Source organism: Saimiri boliviensis, chromosome 3 (genome assembly GCF_048565385.1).
Source record: "Saimiri boliviensis isolate mSaiBol1 chromosome 3, mSaiBol1.pri, whole genome shotgun sequence".
Lineage (NCBI taxonomy): Eukaryota > Metazoa > Chordata > Mammalia > Primates > Cebidae > Saimiri > Saimiri boliviensis.
Window position 1 is genome coordinate 128,246,787 of NC_133451.1, and position 23,278 is coordinate 128,270,064.

Sequence of the window (23,278 nt, forward strand, 5' to 3'; positions counted from 1 at the left end):
AATATCTATTAAGAGAACTGAATATTAAAATCAACCCAAGAACATGCTGAAAAGATGATTAGCAAAATGCCATAGAAAAAATAATGAGAAATTAAATTATTGAAGCACAAATATCAAGAATTGGTTAGTTTTATTATTTGAAGGTATAACGACATCAGAATCTGATTATTTTTAAAATTGCATTTATTTGTTAGTAACCTATTCCTGCACAATTAATTGATTGATTGATTGATTTTAACAAAGGCTATAGATGACCAAGTGGTCCAATTTCTTTTTGCCAGGTAAAAAAATACATTGTACTGGAGGAAATGACATTATTGACTCACATCCTGATTTTTCTTAATCTTTGGGGCATATCGTTGCTTCTTCTAAATTGTAAGCAATATTTTTTTCAGTTACGTTGACTCCTTTACTTTGGTTGTTGTCTAGGAGACATTCTATCTCTTGAACGCCGTTCAGGATTCTCTGCTCTGATCCATGTTGCATGTAGTACACAACTTAAGTGCAGTTCTCTCATTCTTTCCTACACTGAAAAATATTTTTAAAAATATATGTATTGTCTTAGCTTGAGATGTAAAATGAAATAACACAGACTCCGTGGCTTTAATAACAGAACTTTATTTTCTCTCAGTTATGGAGGCTGGAAATCTCAGATTAGGATGCCATCATATTAAGATTCTGGGGAGGGTTCTTTTCCTGGATGGCAGACAGCCACCTTTTCTTTGTGTTTTCACATGGCCTTTTCTTGGTGCATACAAGTAAAGCAAGAGAGAGAGAGAGAGAGAGAGAGAGAGAGAGAGAGAGAGAGAGAGGAGGGAAGACTGAGCTCTTCCTCTTGTTATAAAACCACTACCAATTCTATTTGATTGGGATACCATCCTTATTTATTTTTATTTTTATTTTTATTTTTTTTTTTGAGACAGAGTTTCGCTCTTGTTACCCAGGCTGGAGTGCAATGGCGTGATCTCGGCTCACCGCAACCTCTGCCTCCTGGGTTCAGGCAATTCTCCTGCTTCAGCCTCCTGAGTAGCTGGGATTACAGGCACGTGCCACCATGCCCAGCTAATTTTTTTGTATTTTTAGTAGGGACGAGGTTTCACCATGTTGACCAGGATGGTCTCGATCTCTCGACCTCGTGATCCACCCGCCTCGGCCTCCCTAAGTGCTGGGATTACAGGCTTGAGCCACTGCTCCCAGCACCATCCTTGTTTTTAAATGTAATGCTGTAATGCTATTGCACACTTAATAAACTATAATACAGTGGAACCATAACTTTTTATACGTGCTTTTTACTGGGAAACCAAAAAAAATTGCGTGGCTCTCGTTATTGACATATTCACTTGATTGCAATGGTCTAATACTGCAACTACAATAAATCCAAGGTACGTCAATGTGTGTGTGAATAATTACTATTTATTTTCATATACTGTTCCACATGAAGTAACATGTCAGCTCCTTAAAACTCTGTACCCTCAAATACTCCCTCTCATCTTTTTTCTATTGTTGTTATTTATGCATTTTACTTGCACATTGATATAAGTAAACAACTATCTTTTTTGTTTAATATGGTAAATTATAAATATACCAAAAATAGAAAGTTGTTATTTATTTGTACACATCCAACTGTCTTTCTGGTATTACATTCCTTCTTCCTGAAGAGTTCTCTGTAGGATTTCTTGCAATGCAAATCTGCTGTTAATGAATTCTCAGTTTTTGACTGAACAAAATTTTATTTTTTCTCATACCACAAAGGTACCTTTGCTGTATATAACATTCCGGACTGACAGTCGCTTAATTCCCTCCACCCCCTGCTTCATCCATACCCTAGCAGTTTCAATATGTCAATCTTTATTGTGTTATGACTTTCATAACTTCTGATAAGAAGCCTGCTGTAATTTTTACATTTGCCCTTCTGTATGTAACATGTGTCTTTTTTTCTGGAAATCAAGCATTTCTCTTTGTCTTTGGTCTTCTGTAGTATAAAAGCATTTCCGGCTTTTTAAAATATTAATTATTTTGTAGAATATTCATGACCATTCATTGTCAAGTATTTGAATCTCTATTTTCCCTCTTTTGGTGATTCCCATTGTACCTATTTTAAATTGATATTGACTGATTTTTCTTGGGTACCCTGTTCTATTTTTTCCCTTACTAATTTGCCCTTTGTGTTTCGGTTTCAATAACGTCCACTGACCTATATTCAGGTTCACTGAGTCTTTTCTTGAATGTGTCAGGACTATTGATGAGTCTTCCAAGGCCACCGATGCATTAATCTTCTCTCTCTCTCTTTCTTTCTCTCTCTCAATTTCTGTGTGTGTACATGTGCATTTCTGTGTGTGTGTGTGTGTGTGTGTGTGTGTGTGTGTGTGTGTCTTATTTATTTATAGCATGTTCTTCAACACTTTTTTGCTTTTTTCCATTTCTTTCCTACCATTACCCATCCATTCATGGATTTCTTCAGGTCTTTCTACCAGAAACATTAACATATTAATCATAGCTATTTTAAATTCCTGTTCTAATTTTTTTCAAAAACAGAATTATATTTGAGACTCATTCCATTGACTGTTTTGTCTCTTAGCCTATTATTTCTTCTTTCCTTTTTGTGTGTCTCATAATTTTTAGTTGAAATATGTATATTATTCTGTGCAAGGTAGTGGTGAACAAGCTTAAAGTACTTATGCTTGAAAGTAGGCATACCTCTTTTTCTGAGAAATTTTTATTGAGAAGTTAAGCTTGTTTCAGTTTTGTTAGCCACCATGATTACAATGTATTTATTCCTTTAGACTTTGTGCTTATGGTGGGATCTGGATTAATTGATCGAATTCTTGATTGTACCTGGTCCGTGATGAATTTCAAGTGTTCCCTGTGAGCCTACACCCAAGAGAAGTTGTTGCTTCATGCTCTTGTTCCTCTACCAGTGGCAGTTTGCTGTGGCTTGTTTCTTGATTCTTTGTTCTTCGCTAGCATGGGTAGGGAGGGACAAAGCGGTATTATACATTTTTTCACTCAGTATCAACCTTAGGTAGTTATATGCCTTTAAGCCTTTTGAGCAGAATTTTCTCAGTGGTCTACCTGTTCACCTTGGTAAAAGATTGTTAATTTGCTGGAACAAGGGGGATCTTTTACCTTTTTCAAAATTCAGTGAGTTTTCACCTGTATTTTGAAAGGGACAGGATTGGCTGCCCTTTTTTGTTGCTGTTGTTGTTTTGTTTATTTGTTGTTTGTGTTTTGTTTTGTTTTTGAGACCAAGTCTCCCTCTTCTCCTCCAGGCTGGAGTGCAATAGCGTGATCTGGGCTCACTGCAACTCCCACCTCCCAGGTTAAACTAATTCTCTTCCCTCGAAATCCTGAGTAGCTGGGATTACAGGTGCCCACCACCATGTCTGGCTAATTTTTTGTGTGTGTTTTTCATAGAGATGGTGTTTCGCCATTTTGGCCAGGTTGGTCTCGAACTCCTAACCCCAGATGATCTGCCTGATTTGGCCTCCCAGAACTGCTGGGATTACACGTGTGAGCCACAGCGCCAGGACCCTCACTGCTTTTTTGTTTGTTTGTTTGTTTGTTTGTTTTTGTTTTTTGTTTTTTGTTTTTGAGACAGAGTCTCTCTCTGTTGTTCAAGCTGGAGTGCAGTGGCATGATCTTGGCTCACTGCAACCTCTGCCTCAGCCTCCTGAGTAGCTGGGATTACAAGCATGTGCCACCACAGCTGGCTAATTGTTGTATTTTAGTAAAGACGGTGTTTCATCATGTTGGTCAGGCTGGTCTCAAAACTCCTGAGCTTGTGGCTTGTGATCTGCCTGTCTCGGCCTCCCAAAGTGTTGGCATTACAGGTGTGAGCCACCACACCTGGCCTTTTTTATATATATAGCAATTTAAGACTTCATGTCACTAGGGGGAAGGACGTAGGTAAGAACTGGGTTTGTTGTTTTGTTTAGTTTTTCACCTCAGCAGCAGCTGTTACTCCACACCAGGCCTGTTATCATGAGGAATGCCTCTCCTGCCTCCAGTCTTTCTGAAGAGCAAACTGTGTGGTCCATGAAGAAGACACTGCAAAGGTTACTAATCTCGATGTCTGTGCTCCCAGGGTTTTATACTCTCACAATTTGTGCAAGTTCAGCTTTTAAGCTATTTTTAAAAAATCAGTTGATATTTTTGGTACCTGCCTGCATGGTACCTTGTTTTCTTCCAATGCTCTAGTGTAGGTGAATAATTGCTGGTGTCTTATCTCTTTCTAGAGGCTCAGGGGTCCTCAGATTTAAGATAGTCAATTGATCTGCAAAGTTAGCACTCAGATGGACTCCAGAAAGAAATTATTGTGTAGATTATTTAGCTTCATCTCATTGTTTGGAGAGCAACTCTTTCCATTTATGTCCAAAGATAAAGCCAGAATTTTGGAATGTGTATTAGTTTACTAAGGATACAAGAGTTACTAGAATTTTAGGTTCTTTGAGCCATTTGGTTATGAATACTTTTGTTGAAACCAAAATAAACTTATATTTGCTTTCGAAACATGACATAATATCGTTTTAAACCTAAACGGGATTTTTTTTAAAATTAATTTTTAAGAAGTGCAATCCAAGTTGATTTAGGAAAGAAGAAACTGGGATATTCTGCGTATACATAGGGGAAGTTACTTACTTTGAGATACTTCTTTAAAGCTTTGTTTGATTTTTTTTTTTTCTAAATCAATTTGTAATGCATTTCAGTATTAAATAAACCCAAGGGTTTATATAGGTCACTTACAATTAAAACAGCAAGATGATACATCCAGACTTGACAGCCATTTACAAAATATGCCATTACCAATGAATCTGAAGTCCCCTGTACACTGCTCTTCGTTACAGTCTCCTTCTTCTCCTGTGCATATGACTCCTACCATGAATTACATACTAACCCTTTCTTTGCTGTTCTTTATATTTTTACCATAAATATATACATGCCTAAGACATAGAGTATGTTTTTGACTGTTCTTGAACGTTGCATAAAGGGAAGCATACTGTTTTTGTGTATGTGTGTATTTACTGACATTGTGTTTCGGGATTCATTCATGCTGCTATCTGTAGCTATGTACGTGTGGAATTTCAGAATGTGAAATGTCGAGCTAGATGACCTAGTTTTGAATTCTGTACTGTGAACTTAATAACCTTCATAGGGAAATTACTTAAACTTTCTGAAATTTTTTTCTTTATGTGTAAAATATGGTATTGTCAGTACATAGATAATATAGATAGGAGTGTTTCAAGGTTATATGGGTGGTCTTGAAGTTTTAAAACACCTACATTTTGGAGAAAGAATACAAATTATAAATAACAGTTAACTATGTAAATGGATGTTTATTTCCAAAGAGAAAATAAATTACAGCAAATCGTAAATATATTTGCAAATTTTACAGAAATATGTGGCCATGTATACCCATTGCAGAGCTGCTGTCGGATCTTTGGAAAGGTTTTGTCCAAGTGTGGCATTTTTAATAAACTTGGACGTTATTAGCTTCATGGCAAATCTGACTCTGCATATATTTAAAACACTTGGAATAGTGGTTTTCTGCATATATTTAAAACAGTTGGAATAGTGGTTTTATTGAAGTAGTATTTTTATTACTCACCATGATTGTGTTGAATGATTAATCTGTTGTACTTAGGGTTATTTTCCAGATTTTTACTATTAAAAATGGTGCTATAAACATCACAATAGTAAAATTTCTGTGTGCACATTCATATGTTTGAGTTGTAGAATACACTCATATTTCACCTTATATTTTACAGATTAGTTTTGGCAAGTTACTGTTTCATTACCAGTCTATGAGACTTTTCACAGACTGTAATGTCAGACAGCACTTGGGATTCAGCATTTTAGTTTTGCAAATCAAATAGATGTTTAAAAGGTGTCTTTGATGTTGCAGTAAATTTAATTGTAATGATTTTTTAGTAGTGATACTGAATATCTTTTTATAAATATAAGCGATATTTTCGATTTCATTTTCAGAACATGTCTTTTTACATCTTCATTTTCTTTTTTTAATTGAGTTTTTAGTCTTTTTTTTTCCCCCTTTGTCAGTTACAGATAATGGGTTTCTTTGTCCAGTTATGGCTTGTATTTTCATTGTCTTTGTAATGTATTTTTACAAATATGGATTCTTCATTTTGACAGGGCTTAACTTTTAAATTTCTTTTTAAATGATTTCTTCATTTTGTCTCTCAATTTAAGATGTCATCCAATATCCAAATGCCTAATATTATGAAGACACTTTCTTACATTTGATACTAAAATATTTAAAGTTCTGTCTTTTACATAGGTGTACTGTTTCGTTTGCTCTTGAGTTTCGTATATGCTGTGAGATAGAAGTCCAGTTTAGAATTTTCTATATGGCTAACCTTATCCAGTTGCTTCAGCCCTGTGTGCTTAATAGACTATACAGAAACTTAAGTTTCTGTATAACCATATGAGGTTAGACCATACAATTTAGAACTATAAGGAGGAACATAATATGAAAAAGAAGGTGAACTTACATTGAAAATTTACCGTTTTATGACAGATGAAACTTAGATTGGAGTAATCTAAACATTAAAAAACCTGTGGCTGAAAATGGACCTCAAGCTCAGCTGTTATGTTCTGATATGATCAATACCTGATGTTTCCTGCCTTGGACATTCTAATTAATCAGTGCTCAACATCTGTAGGTTATTAAATGTTTTCTTACTCCTACATAATTGATTATAATAAATTGGTAGTTGCCATAAAAATTTTCACAATTTTACATATGTTGTTTTTTTCAAAGTTCCCATTTCCACTACCTTTAAAAAAATATAAGCAATCAACTCAACAAAATAAATGATTTTGTGTTTTTTCCTATAAACTCTTTCTGGACATCAATGCCTAAGGCAACTCTGTAATGGTGTAGAGGCTCATAAAGATTTAATCGCTGAGGAAATATTTATGGAGTGTCCATTGGCAGCAATATTATAAAGGTGTAACAGGGGTTCAGAATAAGTGCAAGATTTTGTCCCTGAATTCAGAGTGTCTGTTCTAAGGCCGTAACTCACAACCATGGCTGAGCCCCAACATCACACATTTCATTTGATCCATTTAAGATTAGAAAACTGCTGAGAAAAAAGATCAGAAATGCTGTATCAGGATGGAGGTAAAGAGTAGGTTTGATATATGTTTATACATATAACAAAACTCAAAGCGTAATTTTGAGGCTTGGTTTAAATTAATGGAGCTTCTAGAAAAAAAAGAGGATGTGTTAAGAATTATATAACAAGAACAGCTAAATTTCACAGTTCGTTGGGACGCTAATCAGAGACCCCCTCACCTTGTTTGGTGACCTCAGCCAAGTTACTCAATATCAGTACATTTTAGTTTTCTTCTCTGCAAAATGGGGTTAAGGATGGGACCTTTTTGCAAAGTTGTTTAAAGGATAAAATTTCATGTTTCATTTAAATTGTTTAGCATAGCATTCGACGTATTTACATAATCAATAAATATTATTTATTTTAAACATACTGAAATATACTGTTTTATTTTAAATATATTGAAAATACACTTTATGCTTTATTCAAACTGAAAAGAGGGTATTAGTTAAAGTCTAGCTCATTTAAACAGCTGTCTGAAAAGGTGTTTATAAAATTGTATATTAAAGAAAATTTTGGCTGGAATATTTTAATTCCTTTTAGAGGAAAGAGATAAAAACATGAACCAACAAATAGAGTTTATAAATGGTAATGATAATTTAGATATGGTAATTTAGAAAGAAGAGCATTCTAACTAAAAGAGATTTGGTGTTATGGAATAACACATATTTTAATAAAACACTTTAAAAGCTGTAGTCTTGGATAATTTTTACATCACTGGATGACGGAATCTTGATTATAGTAGAAAGGAAAGACTATACTGTGTAGGTAGTTACGTAGAATGTGTGGAAAAGTTGTTTACTTCAGGTTTTAAGGAGATTTTAAAAGAATTACCTGAAAATATACATTACAAGGTTAATATACAGTTTGGCATATTTGAATATAAACATAATCAGAAGTGCCATCTACATATATTCAGAATTTTCACTATTGTTTTTAATTACTCTTATCCAGTGAAAGAATTCTTTGTTGTGACCTGGTCTCCATGATATTTTCTGGTTGGAATGAGTTTTACATGTGGTTTCCCTGCGTTTATGTCTATATTATGCAGACTAGATATCTTGGTGTTTTATTTCCAGTCATCAATAATGATTTTTTTGCTCAGAATCTTTCTAAAAATATTTTAACTCTAAACTTTCTCAACTGATTTCTGCAAAAGTTTGGCTTTCCCTCATTCTACTCTACAAATGTCAAATATCTGTTTACTATTCACATCGTATACAGCCTTTTGTCTTTTTATTCAGCATTTCAGTTCCCTAACAGTGTTCTCTCTGTATGAGCCATGTCTTTAATGGTAGCCTGTGGTGAAGCCTGGAGTTATATTACCACGTTTATATCACATAGTTCCTTTCTTGTTGAGGATCAAGCTCCAAATCCTCTCCTATCGTGTAGCTCATAAGGCTTTCTCTCATTAAATCAGCGAGGGTGGCACCATGACAGTTTCCTCTGGGAGTTGTAGAAATGTGGTATGATTGATCTTATATAATATGATATTGAGGATTTATATTTTACTGAGAGTTATTAAGGAAATATTCAGTTAAACAGTATGATAGCCAGAGTATACAGTACATGTTTCCCCTTCCTTCTCCCCATTTTTTTCTTCTCATCTCTTCTTCCTTGACTTTCTCATCCTCTTTCTCCTCTTCTCCTCTTCCTCAATTTTTTTCTTCTCTCCTCTGATCATTTTTTGTTTTCTCTGTCAGAAGATTTTCATCATTTTCAAGGCCAGGTTCAATAGTTCCATAATAATTTTCTCATTTTCAATAAATCTATAGTGGGTATCAGTTTGAGGGAAGCTATTTTTAATAGAAATTCACCTAGCATAAATAATGTCAGAAATATATAAGATACGCTTTTGGAGTACTAGTACGTGAACATCGGTAAGTCAGTGAATACTATCATATTTTAAATAAATAAATATTTTTTAAAAATCAGAATTTATAGAGAAAACAGTTTCTTTACCAAAAGATGCTAACACAATTAGTTACATTTTACAAAAATGAAGATAAATGCTCGCTTTATATAGATACATATATATAAAATTTTAAAACTGAGCAACACATTAAAAGTTTAGAAATAAACATAAAAAATTCTAAACCCAAAATTAAAATTGGAAAGAGGCAATGAACTAAAACCTGTTATAGGGTAAATCCTGAGAGTAAATATATGAGAAAAAAATCTTTAAGACTATTTCTATTCAAAATTTGTCGATTACATCTTAAAACAAAATTTCCGTTCCAGCGCCCTCATATCTTCATTCTCTATAGCTGAGAAAAGAAAGAAATACAGAGGTTGAAATGTTTTGCAATGTTGTCTTTTGACTCGAACTTCAGTGGATCTGCTCAGCCTTTCTTGCATGGCACATGTACTCTCACTGTATTTCCAGCCTCTTTTCTTCAAACTTAGTATTGCATTTGACCTCTTTGTTTTGAGCATTTTGTTTCAAATTTCCTCTTTGTTCTCTTTTTTTGTCTTTCTCCCTATTTCAACTTATGATTGACAAGGAAGGCAGTGTGGTGTGGGAACATGACACACAGAATCTAGAGTAAGCCTACTTGGTTTCCAATCCTAACTCCACTAATTAGAGGCCAAGTGGAACTAGGAGCTTACTTGACATCATAGCATCCCTGGTTATAAAAGGTAGAATTTTAATAGATCTTGTTTTACAGGTTTAATATACAGATGAAATGCATCCATTTTTGTGAAGTATTTACAGTAGTGTCTGCGTACAGATGACTGCTATATAAATAAAGATTAAATGCATTGAGTTTTGTCATTAATATTTTGCATAGATAATCTATGGTTAATTAGCTTTCTGTACAGCTTGCAATGTTTTGAAATCCAAGATTGTTTCTTCTTCATATAAACATGTCAATTATTCTTTCTTTTTTTATTACTAATTTTTTTATACTTAGTGAAGGTTTCATTAACTAAGAATATATATAGTTTTATTATGATGTACTTAATTTTTGTATGTAAGTATTCCACATAGATTTTATTTTAACAACAGCTTTACTGTCGTATACTCCACAAACCATAAAATTAACCTATTTAAAATGTGCAATTCAGTGCTTTGTAGTATATTCCAAAATTGTGCAGCCATCATGGTCATCAAAGTTTAGAATATTTTAATTCTTCCAAAAAGGACTTCAGACTCATTAGCAGTTATTTCCCACTCCCCCATTCCCTCAGTCCCTGGTTACCACAAATCTATCTTCTACGACTATGGATGTGGTCATTCTGTACATATCATATAATTAGATTTGTACAATTTGTGGCCTCTTTATCTGGCTTCTTCCACTTAGCATATTATTTTCAAGATTCAAGCAAAGGTCCTAAGACTGAAAAAAAGGTTTATTCATGTTGCAATGTATATCAGTACTTTATTCCTTTATATTGCCAAATAATATTTCATTGTATAGATAGACTCCATTTTATTTATCCATTCATCCATTGATAGACATTTAGGTTGTTTTCCCTTTTCGCCTTTCATGCACATTTGCATACAGTTAGTATTGGACATGTATTCAGTTCCTTTGGGTATGTACACAAAAATGAATTGCTAGTCTTAGATAACTTTGCTTAATTTTTTCAGGAGTGGCCAAACTGTTATCCAAAGCAGAGGCACCATTTGATATTCGCACTAGCAATGTATGAAGGTTCCAAATTTTCCACATTTTCTTCAATACTTGTAATTGTCTCTTTTTTATTTAAGCCAATGTAGAGCATATGAAGTAGTATCTCACTGAGGTCTTTATTTGCATATCCTTAGAAACTAGTAATGCTGAACATGCTTATATGTGCTTATTATTCGTTTCTAAATCTTTTGAGAAGTGTCCATTTGAATCCTCTAGCCATTATTTGAATTAGACTATTTGTTTTTGTTTTGTTTGTTTTTTTGAGATGGAGTCTCACTCTGTCACCCAGGCTGGAGTGCAGTGGCTCACTGCAGCCTCCATCTCTCAGGTTCAATCAATTCTCATGCCTCAGCCTCCCCAGTAGCTGAGAATACAGGCATGCACCACCATACCCTGTTAATTTTTGTATTTTTTGTAGAGATGGAGTTTCCCCATGTTGGCCAGTCTGGTCTCATACTCCTGACCTCATGTGATGCACCTGCCTCAGCTTCTGAAAGTGCTGGGATTACAGGTGTGACTATCATGCCCAGCCTTACTATTTACTTTTTGATTGTTGAATTGTAATAACTCTTTATATATTCAGAATAGAAGATACCTATCAGATAAATTTTCTTCAAATATTTTCTCTATTCTATAGGGCATCTCTTCTTTCTTGATAAGGTCTTTTATTGATAATGTCTTTTGAGGAGCAAAATATTTTAATTTTTGTTGAATTTACCTGTTTTCCTTTGGTATGTTCTGCGTGGCCACTAAAATCTTTGCTCAGCTATCTTAGCAGTGATCTAATGATTGAGCAGGAATTTAATTAAATGCTTTACATCAGTAAATCTCCCAGGCTTTATTGAGGTTCTCTATCTCTGTTTTGTGTCACACTGTGAGTGTTCATATATAATTCCCAACTCTTCCTTAGCCTTCAATTTCTGCTTGTGTAGAACCATATGAGATGAGGCAGTAGGTATTCACACATTTCTTTTGAGCATGCACACAGTCCTGCACATTTGTATGGCCCACTAGACTCCTAGGAATATGTGGAACTCTTCAAATTTCTCTACAGAGATCCCATTTCTCAGGTTTATTTTGTAATGCTTTTTAGTCAGACTATTGTTATCTACAACAAATATCTCTGTTGCAGGAAGTTGGAAAATTGTAATGTTTTTTTCTTTCAACAGAGGCTTTAGGGGACAGGCACAGTAGCTGATGGCTGTAATCACACACTTTGGGTGGCTGAGGCAGGCAGGTCACTTGGAGCCAGCCTGTCCAACATGGTGAAAATCTGTCTCTACTAAATATTCAAAAATTAGCCAGGCATGATGACGTGCACCTATGGTCCCAGCAACTTGGGTTGGCTGAGGCAGGAGAATTTATTGAACTCAAGACTCAGTTTAGGGAGAGGGCTTTTTACACAGAGTGAGCTTTAAGTCTTGCACGAATAAAAACTCATGAAAATGTAAGTTTTCAAAGACCTGCTGGATCTATCCAACAAGGACAATTTTCTGAGGATGAGGCCTTGGAGAGCTTAAGACCTGATCTTTTCTTTCCAGTGTCTTCTAGGATGATGAGTTTCATACCTGGTATAGTTTCAGGCTGCCAGTTCAAGGCCAACATGCAGCTGTGGAGAGGTGTTGAGGAAGTAAAGTTAAAATGCTTCACACATTTTGCCATTCAGGATAAGACAAAGCTACTTTTTGAATAAATACTCTGTGGGCTATTGTGAGCATTTCTCTATTAACAGAATTCTGAAAACCAAATTGATTTTGGCAATTTTTGCCAGAATAGTCATTACTTTAATGGAAGAGAAAATTTTCTGGTCTTTGTTGTTCTGGAGGTGCTCCACAGATTTGATTTTGAGAGTGAAGGTGTTTTTCCTTTCTTTTTTTCCAAAATGCATTTGTCTTCCCTGTCTCAAAGTAGTATGGTTATTTTATTCGAATGTGTTGATGATATCTGGGCTTGCAAAATAAATGTTATTCTATGATCTGTCTCTAAATGTTATCACTGAGATCACACTGCTTTAATAATTATTTTTATTGGTAAGTATATAATTAAATAATAAAAGAGTATTGGATAACTACCTGTGTGAAGAATGCAGTTAGCAGGTATTTGTTTTAGCTATAAATAAGAAAACACATTATAGCTGTGCTATTCTTTTTTATTTTTAAATACTTACTTATTTGTTTATTTATTTATTTATTTTGAGACAGTCTCACTCTGTCGCCCAGGCTGGAGTGCAGTGGCTCGTTCTCAGCTCACTGCAACCTCTGCGTCACAGGTTCAAGCAATTCTCCTACCTCAGCCTCCCAAGAAGCTGGGGCTACAGGTCCTGCCACCACACCCAGCTAATTTTCATATTTTTAGTTGAGACATGTCTTCACCATGTTGGCCAGGCTGGTCTTGAAACTGCTGATCTCAAGTGATCTGCCTGCCTCTGCCTTTGAAGGTGCTGGGATTGCAGGTGTGAGTCACTGTGCCCGGCCTGTATTAAACTTAAAAATGGGAACTAAATTAGAACACATATGTGGAAATTAAGTTACTTTATATATTGAAAATGCATTTCAAATAAATATTTAAAAGCTATATTTATGAGTGATATTATGCTTTTTAAGCAAAATAAATTGTTAGAAAATTATAATTATAGATCCTTTACATTTACACACCCAACAATGCTCATTTTGATGATTTTAAAACATATTTGAGTTTATTAGTTTTGCACCTAAATGCACATTTTAAAAAGTGAAATTGTTACAACTAACTTTAAATGCAAAGTTTTATTATATTTTACCTTTTTTTTAATAGGACTTTGGAGATGATGGGTCCTTGTATATTACTAAGGTTACCACAACTCACATGGGCAATTACACCTGCTATGCAGATGGCTATGAACAAGTCCGTCAGACTCACATCTTCCAAGTGAATGGTAAGAAGTGATTTTTGTTATCCTCGCTATTCGAAAAACACTGCAAAGGAAGACGTCAATATTTTAAGATTTTATAAGGTACTAATAATATTTCAAGTTTTGAGACTTAACTGAAAATATCAAAGTTTTTTTAAGTAAAAAATAAGATGTGCAAAGTAACAAAATTCCCAAGTGAATAAACACTATAAATTGGTACTTTATTTTCATTATCATAAAATATTAGAGTAACTCATTGTAATTGAAAAATTAAAACACAAGAAATTTACATTATTTTTAGTTTGGAATATTAACAATTACAGAAGCATGGATTATAGAAACAAAATTTAAACAGATCATCTAGTTAATTGTTTGTATTGATTAGTTTAATAGCTTATCACTCCTACAATCAGAACTTTTCTTTATTTCTGATTTAATTCAAATTTTAATTATGTACTTGAATACAGGATCGCATATATGATTTATTAGTAAATATTTCATTTTCATAATTTACTGTAACATGTTAGTCTACGATTTATAAAAAGGAGGCAGAAACTTACTTGGCATTCTGTAGGAACAGCAGGAAACTGACAGATAATAAGCTTGCAGAGGTAGCCTGGGGCAGAGCCCATGGAGCCCTGTGGACCTAGGTAAATATGTGGATTTCCATTATCAGTGTAAGGGGAAGCTATCGAAGTGTTTGGTATATGGAGTAGCATATTCTGATTTGTTTTAAAATAAATGGATAATTTAAAAATTATTTTAGTGTCCAAGTAAGAGATAGTGGTAGCTCAAAATGTAGTCTTAACAGTGGAGTTATAAAGAAGTGGTCACATTTAGAATATATTTTGAAAGTAATTCTGTCAGTATCAGTGAGGAATAGCATGTGAGTGTGAGAGACTGTGAAAATATGAGCCTGAGGAATTTGAAGGAAGCAGTTGGCTATAGGAGTGGGGCATTTACTGCTTTGAAGAAGGAACACACTTTGAGATCCGGTGCGATTCAATTTTGGCATGTTAACTTAAATACAATTATTGATGGAAATGACAAGTATTCAAGTGAGAAACATGAAAGCTCAGTCATATGTTCAGATAATAACAATGTATATAAATTGCATTTACAGTCATAAGTCTGAGCCTAATGAGGTCTCTTTAGAAATGAGCATATATGGATATGAAGTCAGAGGAATGACTTAAAAGTCAGAGGAATGAGCCTTGGATCTGAGGTTAACAAGCAGAAAAGACCGAGAATGAAGACTCTGTGATGAGACATATGTGTCCTGGAAATCAATTAACAGAACATGCCCAAAAGTTTGAAAATATTGGGTGATCTGATTTGACTATTGTTGACATTCAAGGGAAGCAGATCTAGTTCTTGGTTTCTTGTGAAAATCCAGTCAGCATCTAGACACGATCAAGTCTTTGAACCCAGTTGTGTGTGTGTGTGTGTGTGTGTGTTTGAAACAGAGTCTTGCTCTGTCACCAGGTGCCAGGCTGGTGTGCAGTGGTGCAATCTCGGCTCACTGCAACTTCTGCCTCCCGGGTTCAAGCAATTCTCCTGCCTCAGCCTCCTGAGTAACTGGGCCAACAGGAGTGCACCACCAGGCCCAGCTAATTTTTGTATTTTTAGTGGAGACGGGGTTTCACCATGTTGGCCAGGATGATCTCTATCTCTTGACCTCGTGATCCACCCTCAGCCTCCCAAAGTGCTGGATTACAGGTGTGAGCCACCGCGCCTGGCCTTGAACCCAGTTTTCAATGAAATCAGGGAAGAAAGCAGGCAAGATTCTAAGTAGATTCATGCTGTTCCCAGTGGCCTCAGATGTTTGGAGATGGACTTTCATATATTCAGCAATTGTACCTGATACATGATCTTGAGAGGGTAGGACAAATCTGTTCTGAGACTGCTCCTCTGGATGTAGATGCTGCATCCTTGGGGAAATTGTTCTTGGACCTCTGCCCCTCACCTTCTGTTTTGTGGTGAGTGCTTACTGACTGCTTGCGCATTCAACAAGATTAATGCCCTGCTTTTTTTCTTTTCTTTTCCTTTTTAGCATTAGGGATAGAGAGTCTCCAATTTCATTTTTGGCTGACAATTAATTATGTCTTTTATTTCTTATCTTCACTCCCAGTCCTAGTTTTTCCATGTAAGAGTTCTTAGTAGATTTTAGAGTGTATGTTGCATGTTCCCTACCTGTATCAGAATGACAAAAACAAAAAAGATCGCAAGCACAGAACCTGGCCTTCACCAGCATTCTCAGGAAGTCTGATTTGAAATCTGCATTTTGCAAAGCTTCCCAGGAAAGTGTGATACATGGTAAAGTGTGACAACTATTCTAAACGGCTGCTCTTCAGGAGCTGCTACTCCTCACTCATGTCTGATGTAGGTTTCTTACATAACTTACTTATTTGCCATGCTCCAGCTGGGAAACCTAGGAAGGAGATTTTCAGTCAAACTGTGGACTTTCATGTTGCAAGATTGCACTGAGCAGCATTGGTGAAAGGCGGCTTCCCTATTTCATCTCCTCCTGTGAATGAACTGCTTACTCTCTGATCTCAGGTTTTTCTGAAGATAGAATATGGGAATAAAGAAATAATGAGGTCTCAGAAACAGAGTGCCCCCTATCAGCCTTACCTTTATGAATTAATCAAGAGGAATTCAATATTAGTAGTGATTGCTTGTGCTAAAGTCTAATGCTTTTTCTTTTCTAGGTACAAGGGTCCGTGAACCAATATCTCACAGGTTGCAAAAGTACTTTTTTTCCATTACATGGCACAACATTAAAACTGCTCTGACTTTCTTGGTATAAAGGTTTTCAGGAAGGGATGGGTTTTGTGGAGAAAAACAATGATATTATCATTGCTGAGAAGGCAAACAAGATGAGGAGTATAATTTAAGCACTAGCTTTCAGTATTTGTGTGCAATTATTAACCTTTCCAAGACCAGCTTTTGCCAAGTATTGGCAATAAAACTATGATTATAGTCAATTCAAGAGAGAATGGAAAGTGGAAAAATGAACACTTCTATAATTAACTCTTTTAAAGGAGAACATTTGCTGAAAGTAAAGGGAGAACTTTGCAGTAGCTGCAAAGCGCCTGCATTCAAGGAAGCGAAAATTATAAAAGACATAGATATGATCATCTTTTATGCTGATGGGAATAATCTAGTAAAGATGAAAAACATATAATTTATAAGGCCAAAAGGATAATTATAGTAACACATCAATTAAATTTAAAATTGATGTGATCTAATTCACAGAAGAAGGGACTGTGTTTGGAAGATGAATAGTTCATCCGTTGAAACAGGGAGAAAGACAAACCGGGAAAAGATCCACCGTCTAGGAGGATGAGGATATCCTTTTTGCACTAACGAAATTTTCTTCAGGGAAATGAATAATACCAATGGTTGAAAGTGAAGACTTTCTAATAGCTTTAGTGGTTCGAGGAGGGGAAGAGATGTAAAATAATTATCTTGCAATGCAGGAGGGGAATGAAATAGCAATATGTAGTTGGTATGTAGGGAAGAGCTTGGAGTATTCATGACATATGTTTTCCCTCTGTTGTGGCTGACTATAAAGTGGCCATGAGAGGAAAAACAGATTTTGATTTAGCGAGTGTTTTGTTTGTCAGGCGAGTAAGTGGGAGATGGTAAGGAGTGAAGAAGTTAAATAAGTTTACAAGGGAGTGATTAGGGTAGACCAGACACTAAGTGTGAGATAAGGACACAAGTGAAGACATGATAAATGTGACATGAAAATTTACTGGCATTGGCAAGTTGGTCAAATGTTACTAGGATGAGGTGCTAGAGAGGAAGATATGCAATACCCTCACTCAGAGCAGCTGGCAATTTCTGTTTATAAAAAAAATGTTTCTAGTTAATGGAATGTGGGGACCACTGAGGTTTGCTAGGGTTTTAAGCAGCCCAAACATTCTAAATCTAATTTGCCAGTTCAACCTTTAACCACAGGAGAAATAAGATATAAAATAGCACTGATTTATCAAATTCAGCTATCATTGAGCAAAAACTTGTTCTACCGCATTTATATCAACAAGGGAAGACAGTAAGTGTGTTTCAACATCTATTTTGCTTTTATTTTTAACAGTGAGGGATTGCCTTTAACTGCTATAACACAGACCCAAAAGGACAGAGGCTCAAAGGAGATACAAGTGTATTTTTCTAACACTTAAAATAAGCCAAGATGGGGCAGTTTGGGGATGGAAGATCTATGTGATCATCAATATCATAAGCTTCCCCTATTATGATTAGCATGTAGTTTCTACCCATTTTGAAATCCTGTGATGGGATTTCAAAATGGGTGGAAATTCTGTAGACCTTTCAACAGGAAAACTGGAAGTAGGAGGAAGGGGGAAGTCACACCTGACACGTGAGAAAGTACTTTTTAAAAAGTTTTAATGAAAGCACCAGTGATAGCTTCCATTGATGCTCCCTAAATGCAAAGACATGGTACAATGTATTTCTCTGACTTTGATGTATAGCCACCCACAACAATATAAAGACTATGTTAATTAGAAGAAAGTGGGAAATAAATATTGAATAGGTAACTAGCCACCTTATTTACAAAGTTTCTGATGTTTCAAAATATTTTGCCAAACAAAAATAGAATGATGACATTTTATAATAACATATCTAGAAATGGTGGGATAAGTTACAAAACCACAGCCCTGAAATTGGTGCTATCTCTTTTTTGGTGTATTGATTTCCTTTGGTTTTATGGTATTTTGTATTTGGAATAAAAACTTTAACCACCTTTTTTTTTTAATGTAACAAAGTATAGTAAACTTGGGATTACTCAAGTGTTATAAGTTAGTAACAAAAACAGTAGATGGGAATGAGGAACAACACTGGCTAAAATACAATGAAAATGCAAGAAAATGCAAATTATCTACCAAACAGCACATTTATGGATTTCAATAAATCCCTCAAACTGGTTTAACTCATCTTAAACTTTTTGTTCACTTTTAGAAAAGGTTAAAAAATCTTTAGAAAATCCTGTTTTCAGAATTTAAAATATCTTAACAGTTTGTTAATTCTTAATAAAAATAAAATATGTCATTGATTACCATGACAAGCCCTGAAAATATCACAAGCTATTGGAATTTGTAAAAGAGTATTTTTGAGGTTCAGAGTCTATTTAAATATCCTAGGGCATAAGCCAAATAAAAGTATATCTATAGCCCTGTTCCTTTTCAAACAATGTAAAATTAGATTATTGAAATATGAAAGTGCTCTGTGTCATTGTCTGGAAAAACATTATGTATAAATCAAAGTAGCTTAACTGTACCAGTGGATTTTATTTCATTCTTTTCTTTCTCTTTTTACATAAAGCAAATCGGTTTTAGATATTAAGCTTATGATACAGAATGTTTGAAATTTTCAAAAGTCATCAGCGTTTACACTCCCCTCTGGGCAGAAAGCTTGTCCGTATTCATAGTAAAGCTATATGTACACTGTTACTTCTCTCTCATTCAAATTATTTAAGTCCTCAGACATAATATTATGTGGAGTTTTTTCTACTGAAATAAAAAAATCTTCATAAAATGGTTGTTATTTGTTGGTTTTATAAGCTGTCTATATAGAACACCCCTATTTTTCTCCTTCAAAGTTGGGAAACATCTGTAAGAAAGACACAGCAGCCAGATAAACAGATACAAAGTGTGACCTTTATTACTGACAAAGCTATTATTTAGAAAACCAGATTAAGTCTTGGGCAACAATAGCTTTCTTTCTTGCATCATAGAATTCAGCTTCCTCATCTAGTCATAGGCAACATTGAAATCTCTGCGCTGGGTGTGTTAAACCTTCCTAGCTAAGCTTGGCCACAGTGCAGAGGAAAATAAAACCTGTCTGTAAACAGTGAGATCTAAAAAGCAGGAAGTAAGAGCTCTCCTTCACCCTCTCTTCTCCTCCCACTATGAGATTAATAAAGGATGAGCGATTAAAAAACTAGAGGGTTACTCTTGCTCAGTGATTGTCAAACTGTGGTTCATGCAGAAGGAGCAACAGCAAACTGTTTTGAAGACAAATTTTCAGGGATCATCTATGCCTACTGAGTCACAAGCTCTAAGTATGGCATAGAACATCATGTGTTCTAACAAACCTTCTGGGTCATCCTGAAGATAAAGTTTGAGAACTACTATTCTGTCAGTTTCCCTCCTAAAAAAAATAATAGGTAGGAATATATTTTCCTTCTTCATATCAGTCAATTCTTTATTCTTCCAATTTTGCGTTAAAACTTTCAGTTGTCTGTCATCTAGGAGATAGGCTCTTGCTTGGGGGATGGTATCAGCCATGTATCATTTAGCCTTTTCCCTCATGAGGGCCCCCAGCAGACAGTATTCATGTCTTGCTCAATAGCCCAGGCGGGCTCCCTGATCTATGGTGAATGTCCCTTGATAGCTTCTTACTGCAAAAGCTAATCCCTCTGCCACACCATGGTTCCTTAATATTCTATTTATTAGGTAGGATGGTGCAAAAGTAATTGCTTTTTTTTTTTTTTTTTTTTTTTTTGGACAGTCTCACTCTGTTGCCATCTGGGCTGGAGTGCAGTAGCACGCGATCTCAGCTCACTGCAATCTCCACCTCCCGGGTTCACGCGATTCTCCTGCCTCAGCCTCCCGAGTAGCTGGGACTAAAGGCACCTGTAACTACGTCTAGCTAATATTTTGCATGTTTCACCATGTTGGTCTCGAACTCCTGACCTCATGATTCGCCTGCCTCCCAAAGCGCTGAGATTACAGGCGTGAGCCACCACTCCCTGACCTGTCCTCACTTTTAATGGCGAAACTGCAATTACTTTTGCTCTAACCTAATTGCACGAGAATCTTTATCAGCTACACTGAAGGCAGCCCTAATATGCCAGGGATTTGATGTCCCCAGTGACCATCATTAACCAAACAGGGACGCAAATCAGTGGGTAAGAAGCACAGCCGCCCACTCACTCAATGGGAAGGTCCTGAGGTGCATGCAACATTTTTCAAGGGATCCACACTAGAATCCAGTCCCTTTTCTTTTTTTCCATAGTGATGAATCTCATGCATGTATCCCCTTTTTTCTCTGACTTTTTATTGCTGTTTTCATTTCCACTGTCTAACTTTTCCCTCTTTCACACTTGTGCCTCCTGGGATCACTTCTTAAATCAAAACTAGTTGAACCCATGTCTTTTCTCAGAGCTGCTTTGGGAGATACTCGTATTTTAAATAAATTCACTTAATAACAATTGCTGCTCTATTGTAACCTCCTCTAAGAACTACTAATGGACACTATGTTTGTTTACAGAAGGCTTTGAACTATAATAGAACAGTACATTAATTCATTAACTTCAAAGCCTCAAAATTTCCTTCATATATTGTTTCTCACATTAAATTATGTTGAGTTACAATAGAGTTCTTCAAACGCTCTGTGATTAAATTAAATCATGATGTCAAGATACTTCAATTATTGAATGGCAAGAATATAGACATGCTCAAAAATAAATATATAAATGTTCCAATTATTAAATTTCCAGAAAGAAATAAAACTGAAGTGATAAAGTTCCAAAAAAATTGTTCCTAAGTAATTAATATCCAAAATTAAAATTTCTGTCCTTATAATTTAAAGTCTAAAGAAAGTCCAAAAGTTTAAAGTACATGCAAAGTTGGAAGAACCGAGTTTTTCCCTGATCTTTATTTTGGTCACTTTCGGGGAAATGAGGTTCTTGAAAATCTATGGCTTGGGGATAACTCAAACATTTACATCCAGGGCTTATTCTCACTGGGTGTTGCCATTCATTGTCAAATTAACACATCTTTTTTTTTTTTTTTTTTTTTTTTTTTTTGAGAGAGAGTCTCGTTCCATCGTCCAGGCTGGAGTGTAGTGGCATGATCTCTATTCATTGCAACCTCTGCCTACCAGGTTCAAGCGATTCTCCTGTTTCAGCCTCCTGAATAGTTGCAATCACAGGTGCCTGACACCATGCCCAGCTAATTTTTGTATTTTAAGGGAGAGGGGGTTTTACCATGTTGGCCAGGCTGGTCTTGAACTTCTGACCTCAAGCGATCCACCCACCTTGACCTCCCAAAGTGTTGGGATTAGACATGAACCACCACGTGGGGCCACATCCATTTTTTATTCTGTATTTCTTTTTATATTGGATTTGTTGTTATTTCACATAACATTTAGAATTCCATTTTATCTCTACTACTGATTTATTTGTTATACCTTTTTAAAAACATTTTTGTTAGGTGCTATAAGCCACACTTAACAATATGAAACTTAATTTATTTTCATGTATTTCTAAATAATGTTTACCACCTCATGTATAAAGTAAAAGCCTTAAAATAGCACACCTAGATCTCTCCCCTTTGTATCTGCTATAAGGATATTATTGAACACTTAACTTCTACATGTGTTATAAAACACACAATGTGTTGTTCCATTTTTGGTTTAAACGTTAAATATTTTTCAAAGAGGTTTTAAAAATAAGCAAGAGAACAAAACATCTGCATTTCTGATTCTCTTCATTTTTTCATGTAAAACTGAATTTCTGAATTTGCCTTTACCCTAATAAATATGCTTTAATAACTTGAAGTTCAGGTCTGCTCCTGATACATTTTTCTTGTCCATTGTTTGTGTGAAGTTATTTTATTTTTTAATTGAATAATAATTATTTTGGATATTATATTTTATGTAGACAGGTTTCGGTTTTTACTTTTCTTTTAACAATTTACAGATGTTCTATTGTCTTCTGGCTTGCACCTGCCTGGTTTCTAACAGGACATTTGTTATATTTCTAGTCTTTTTTTGTTTATCTGACTGCTTTTAAGATTTTTCTCTTTATCATTGGAGATCAGGATTTTATATATGGCAAGCCTTGGTTAGCTTTTCTTTACTTGGATTTTTTTCTGTTAGAGATAACTCAACCACTTGGACTTTGGGATATATATTTTTAAAAATATTTGAATAAACATTTGGCCATTATTTTTTTCAAATAGATTTCAGCTTTTGCCATCTCTTTGAACTCAAATTATAGGTACATGTGTCTGCTAGACATTTTACCATAAATCATTGAGTTCTGTTCCTTTTTTTCTCTGTGTCTCTTCAACATTTGTACTCACTGTACTTCACCTTAGATAGTTTTTATGCTTTGATTTTAAGGTGACAATTTTTTTCTTTTGTCTGTATGTCTAATCAACTGTTAATCTCAACCAGAGTTTGTTTTTCCTAAATTTATTTTAGATATTATATTTTTCAAACATATAACTTCTACTTAAAAAAATAATTTTCAGTTATTCTTTCATTGTATTTGTGTTTTCCTTTAAACATTTAAACCTATGTATATTGGTTAATTAAAATCCTTGCTTGCAAATTTTATCATGTCTGGAAATTATCATCTCTTTCTATTCACTGACATTTTTCTTGCATGAGCTATATTTTTTCACTCCTTCTTACATCTGTTAATTGTTTTATTGAATGCAAACATTGTTGAGTATAGATTTGCCAATTTTTTTGAGAAGTGTTGAATTTTGTTTAGGGATCAATTTAATCTTTTTAAAACTTTAAAAAAGAAAAAAACAGACAACTATATTTGAGTCTGTCTAGAGAGCCCTTACAGTAGGATT

The 23,278-nt window shown here is 34.9% G+C and overlaps 1 protein-coding gene across 5 annotated transcripts in view; it reads left to right on the forward strand.

Annotated features, from left to right (window-relative positions):
* The window catches only part of FSTL5 (follistatin like 5), a 790,158-nt gene that overhangs the window by 562,737 nt on the left and 204,143 nt on the right, over positions 1–23,278 (forward strand). For all 5 annotated transcript variants that reach the window (XM_074396781.1, XM_039479107.2, XM_039479105.2 and 2 more), the window contains one exon: positions 13,565–13,685. In XM_074396781.1, the coding sequence (XP_074252882.1) occupies positions 13,565–13,685 (121 nt within the window). The remainder of the gene's footprint in view (positions 1–13,564; positions 13,686–23,278) is intronic.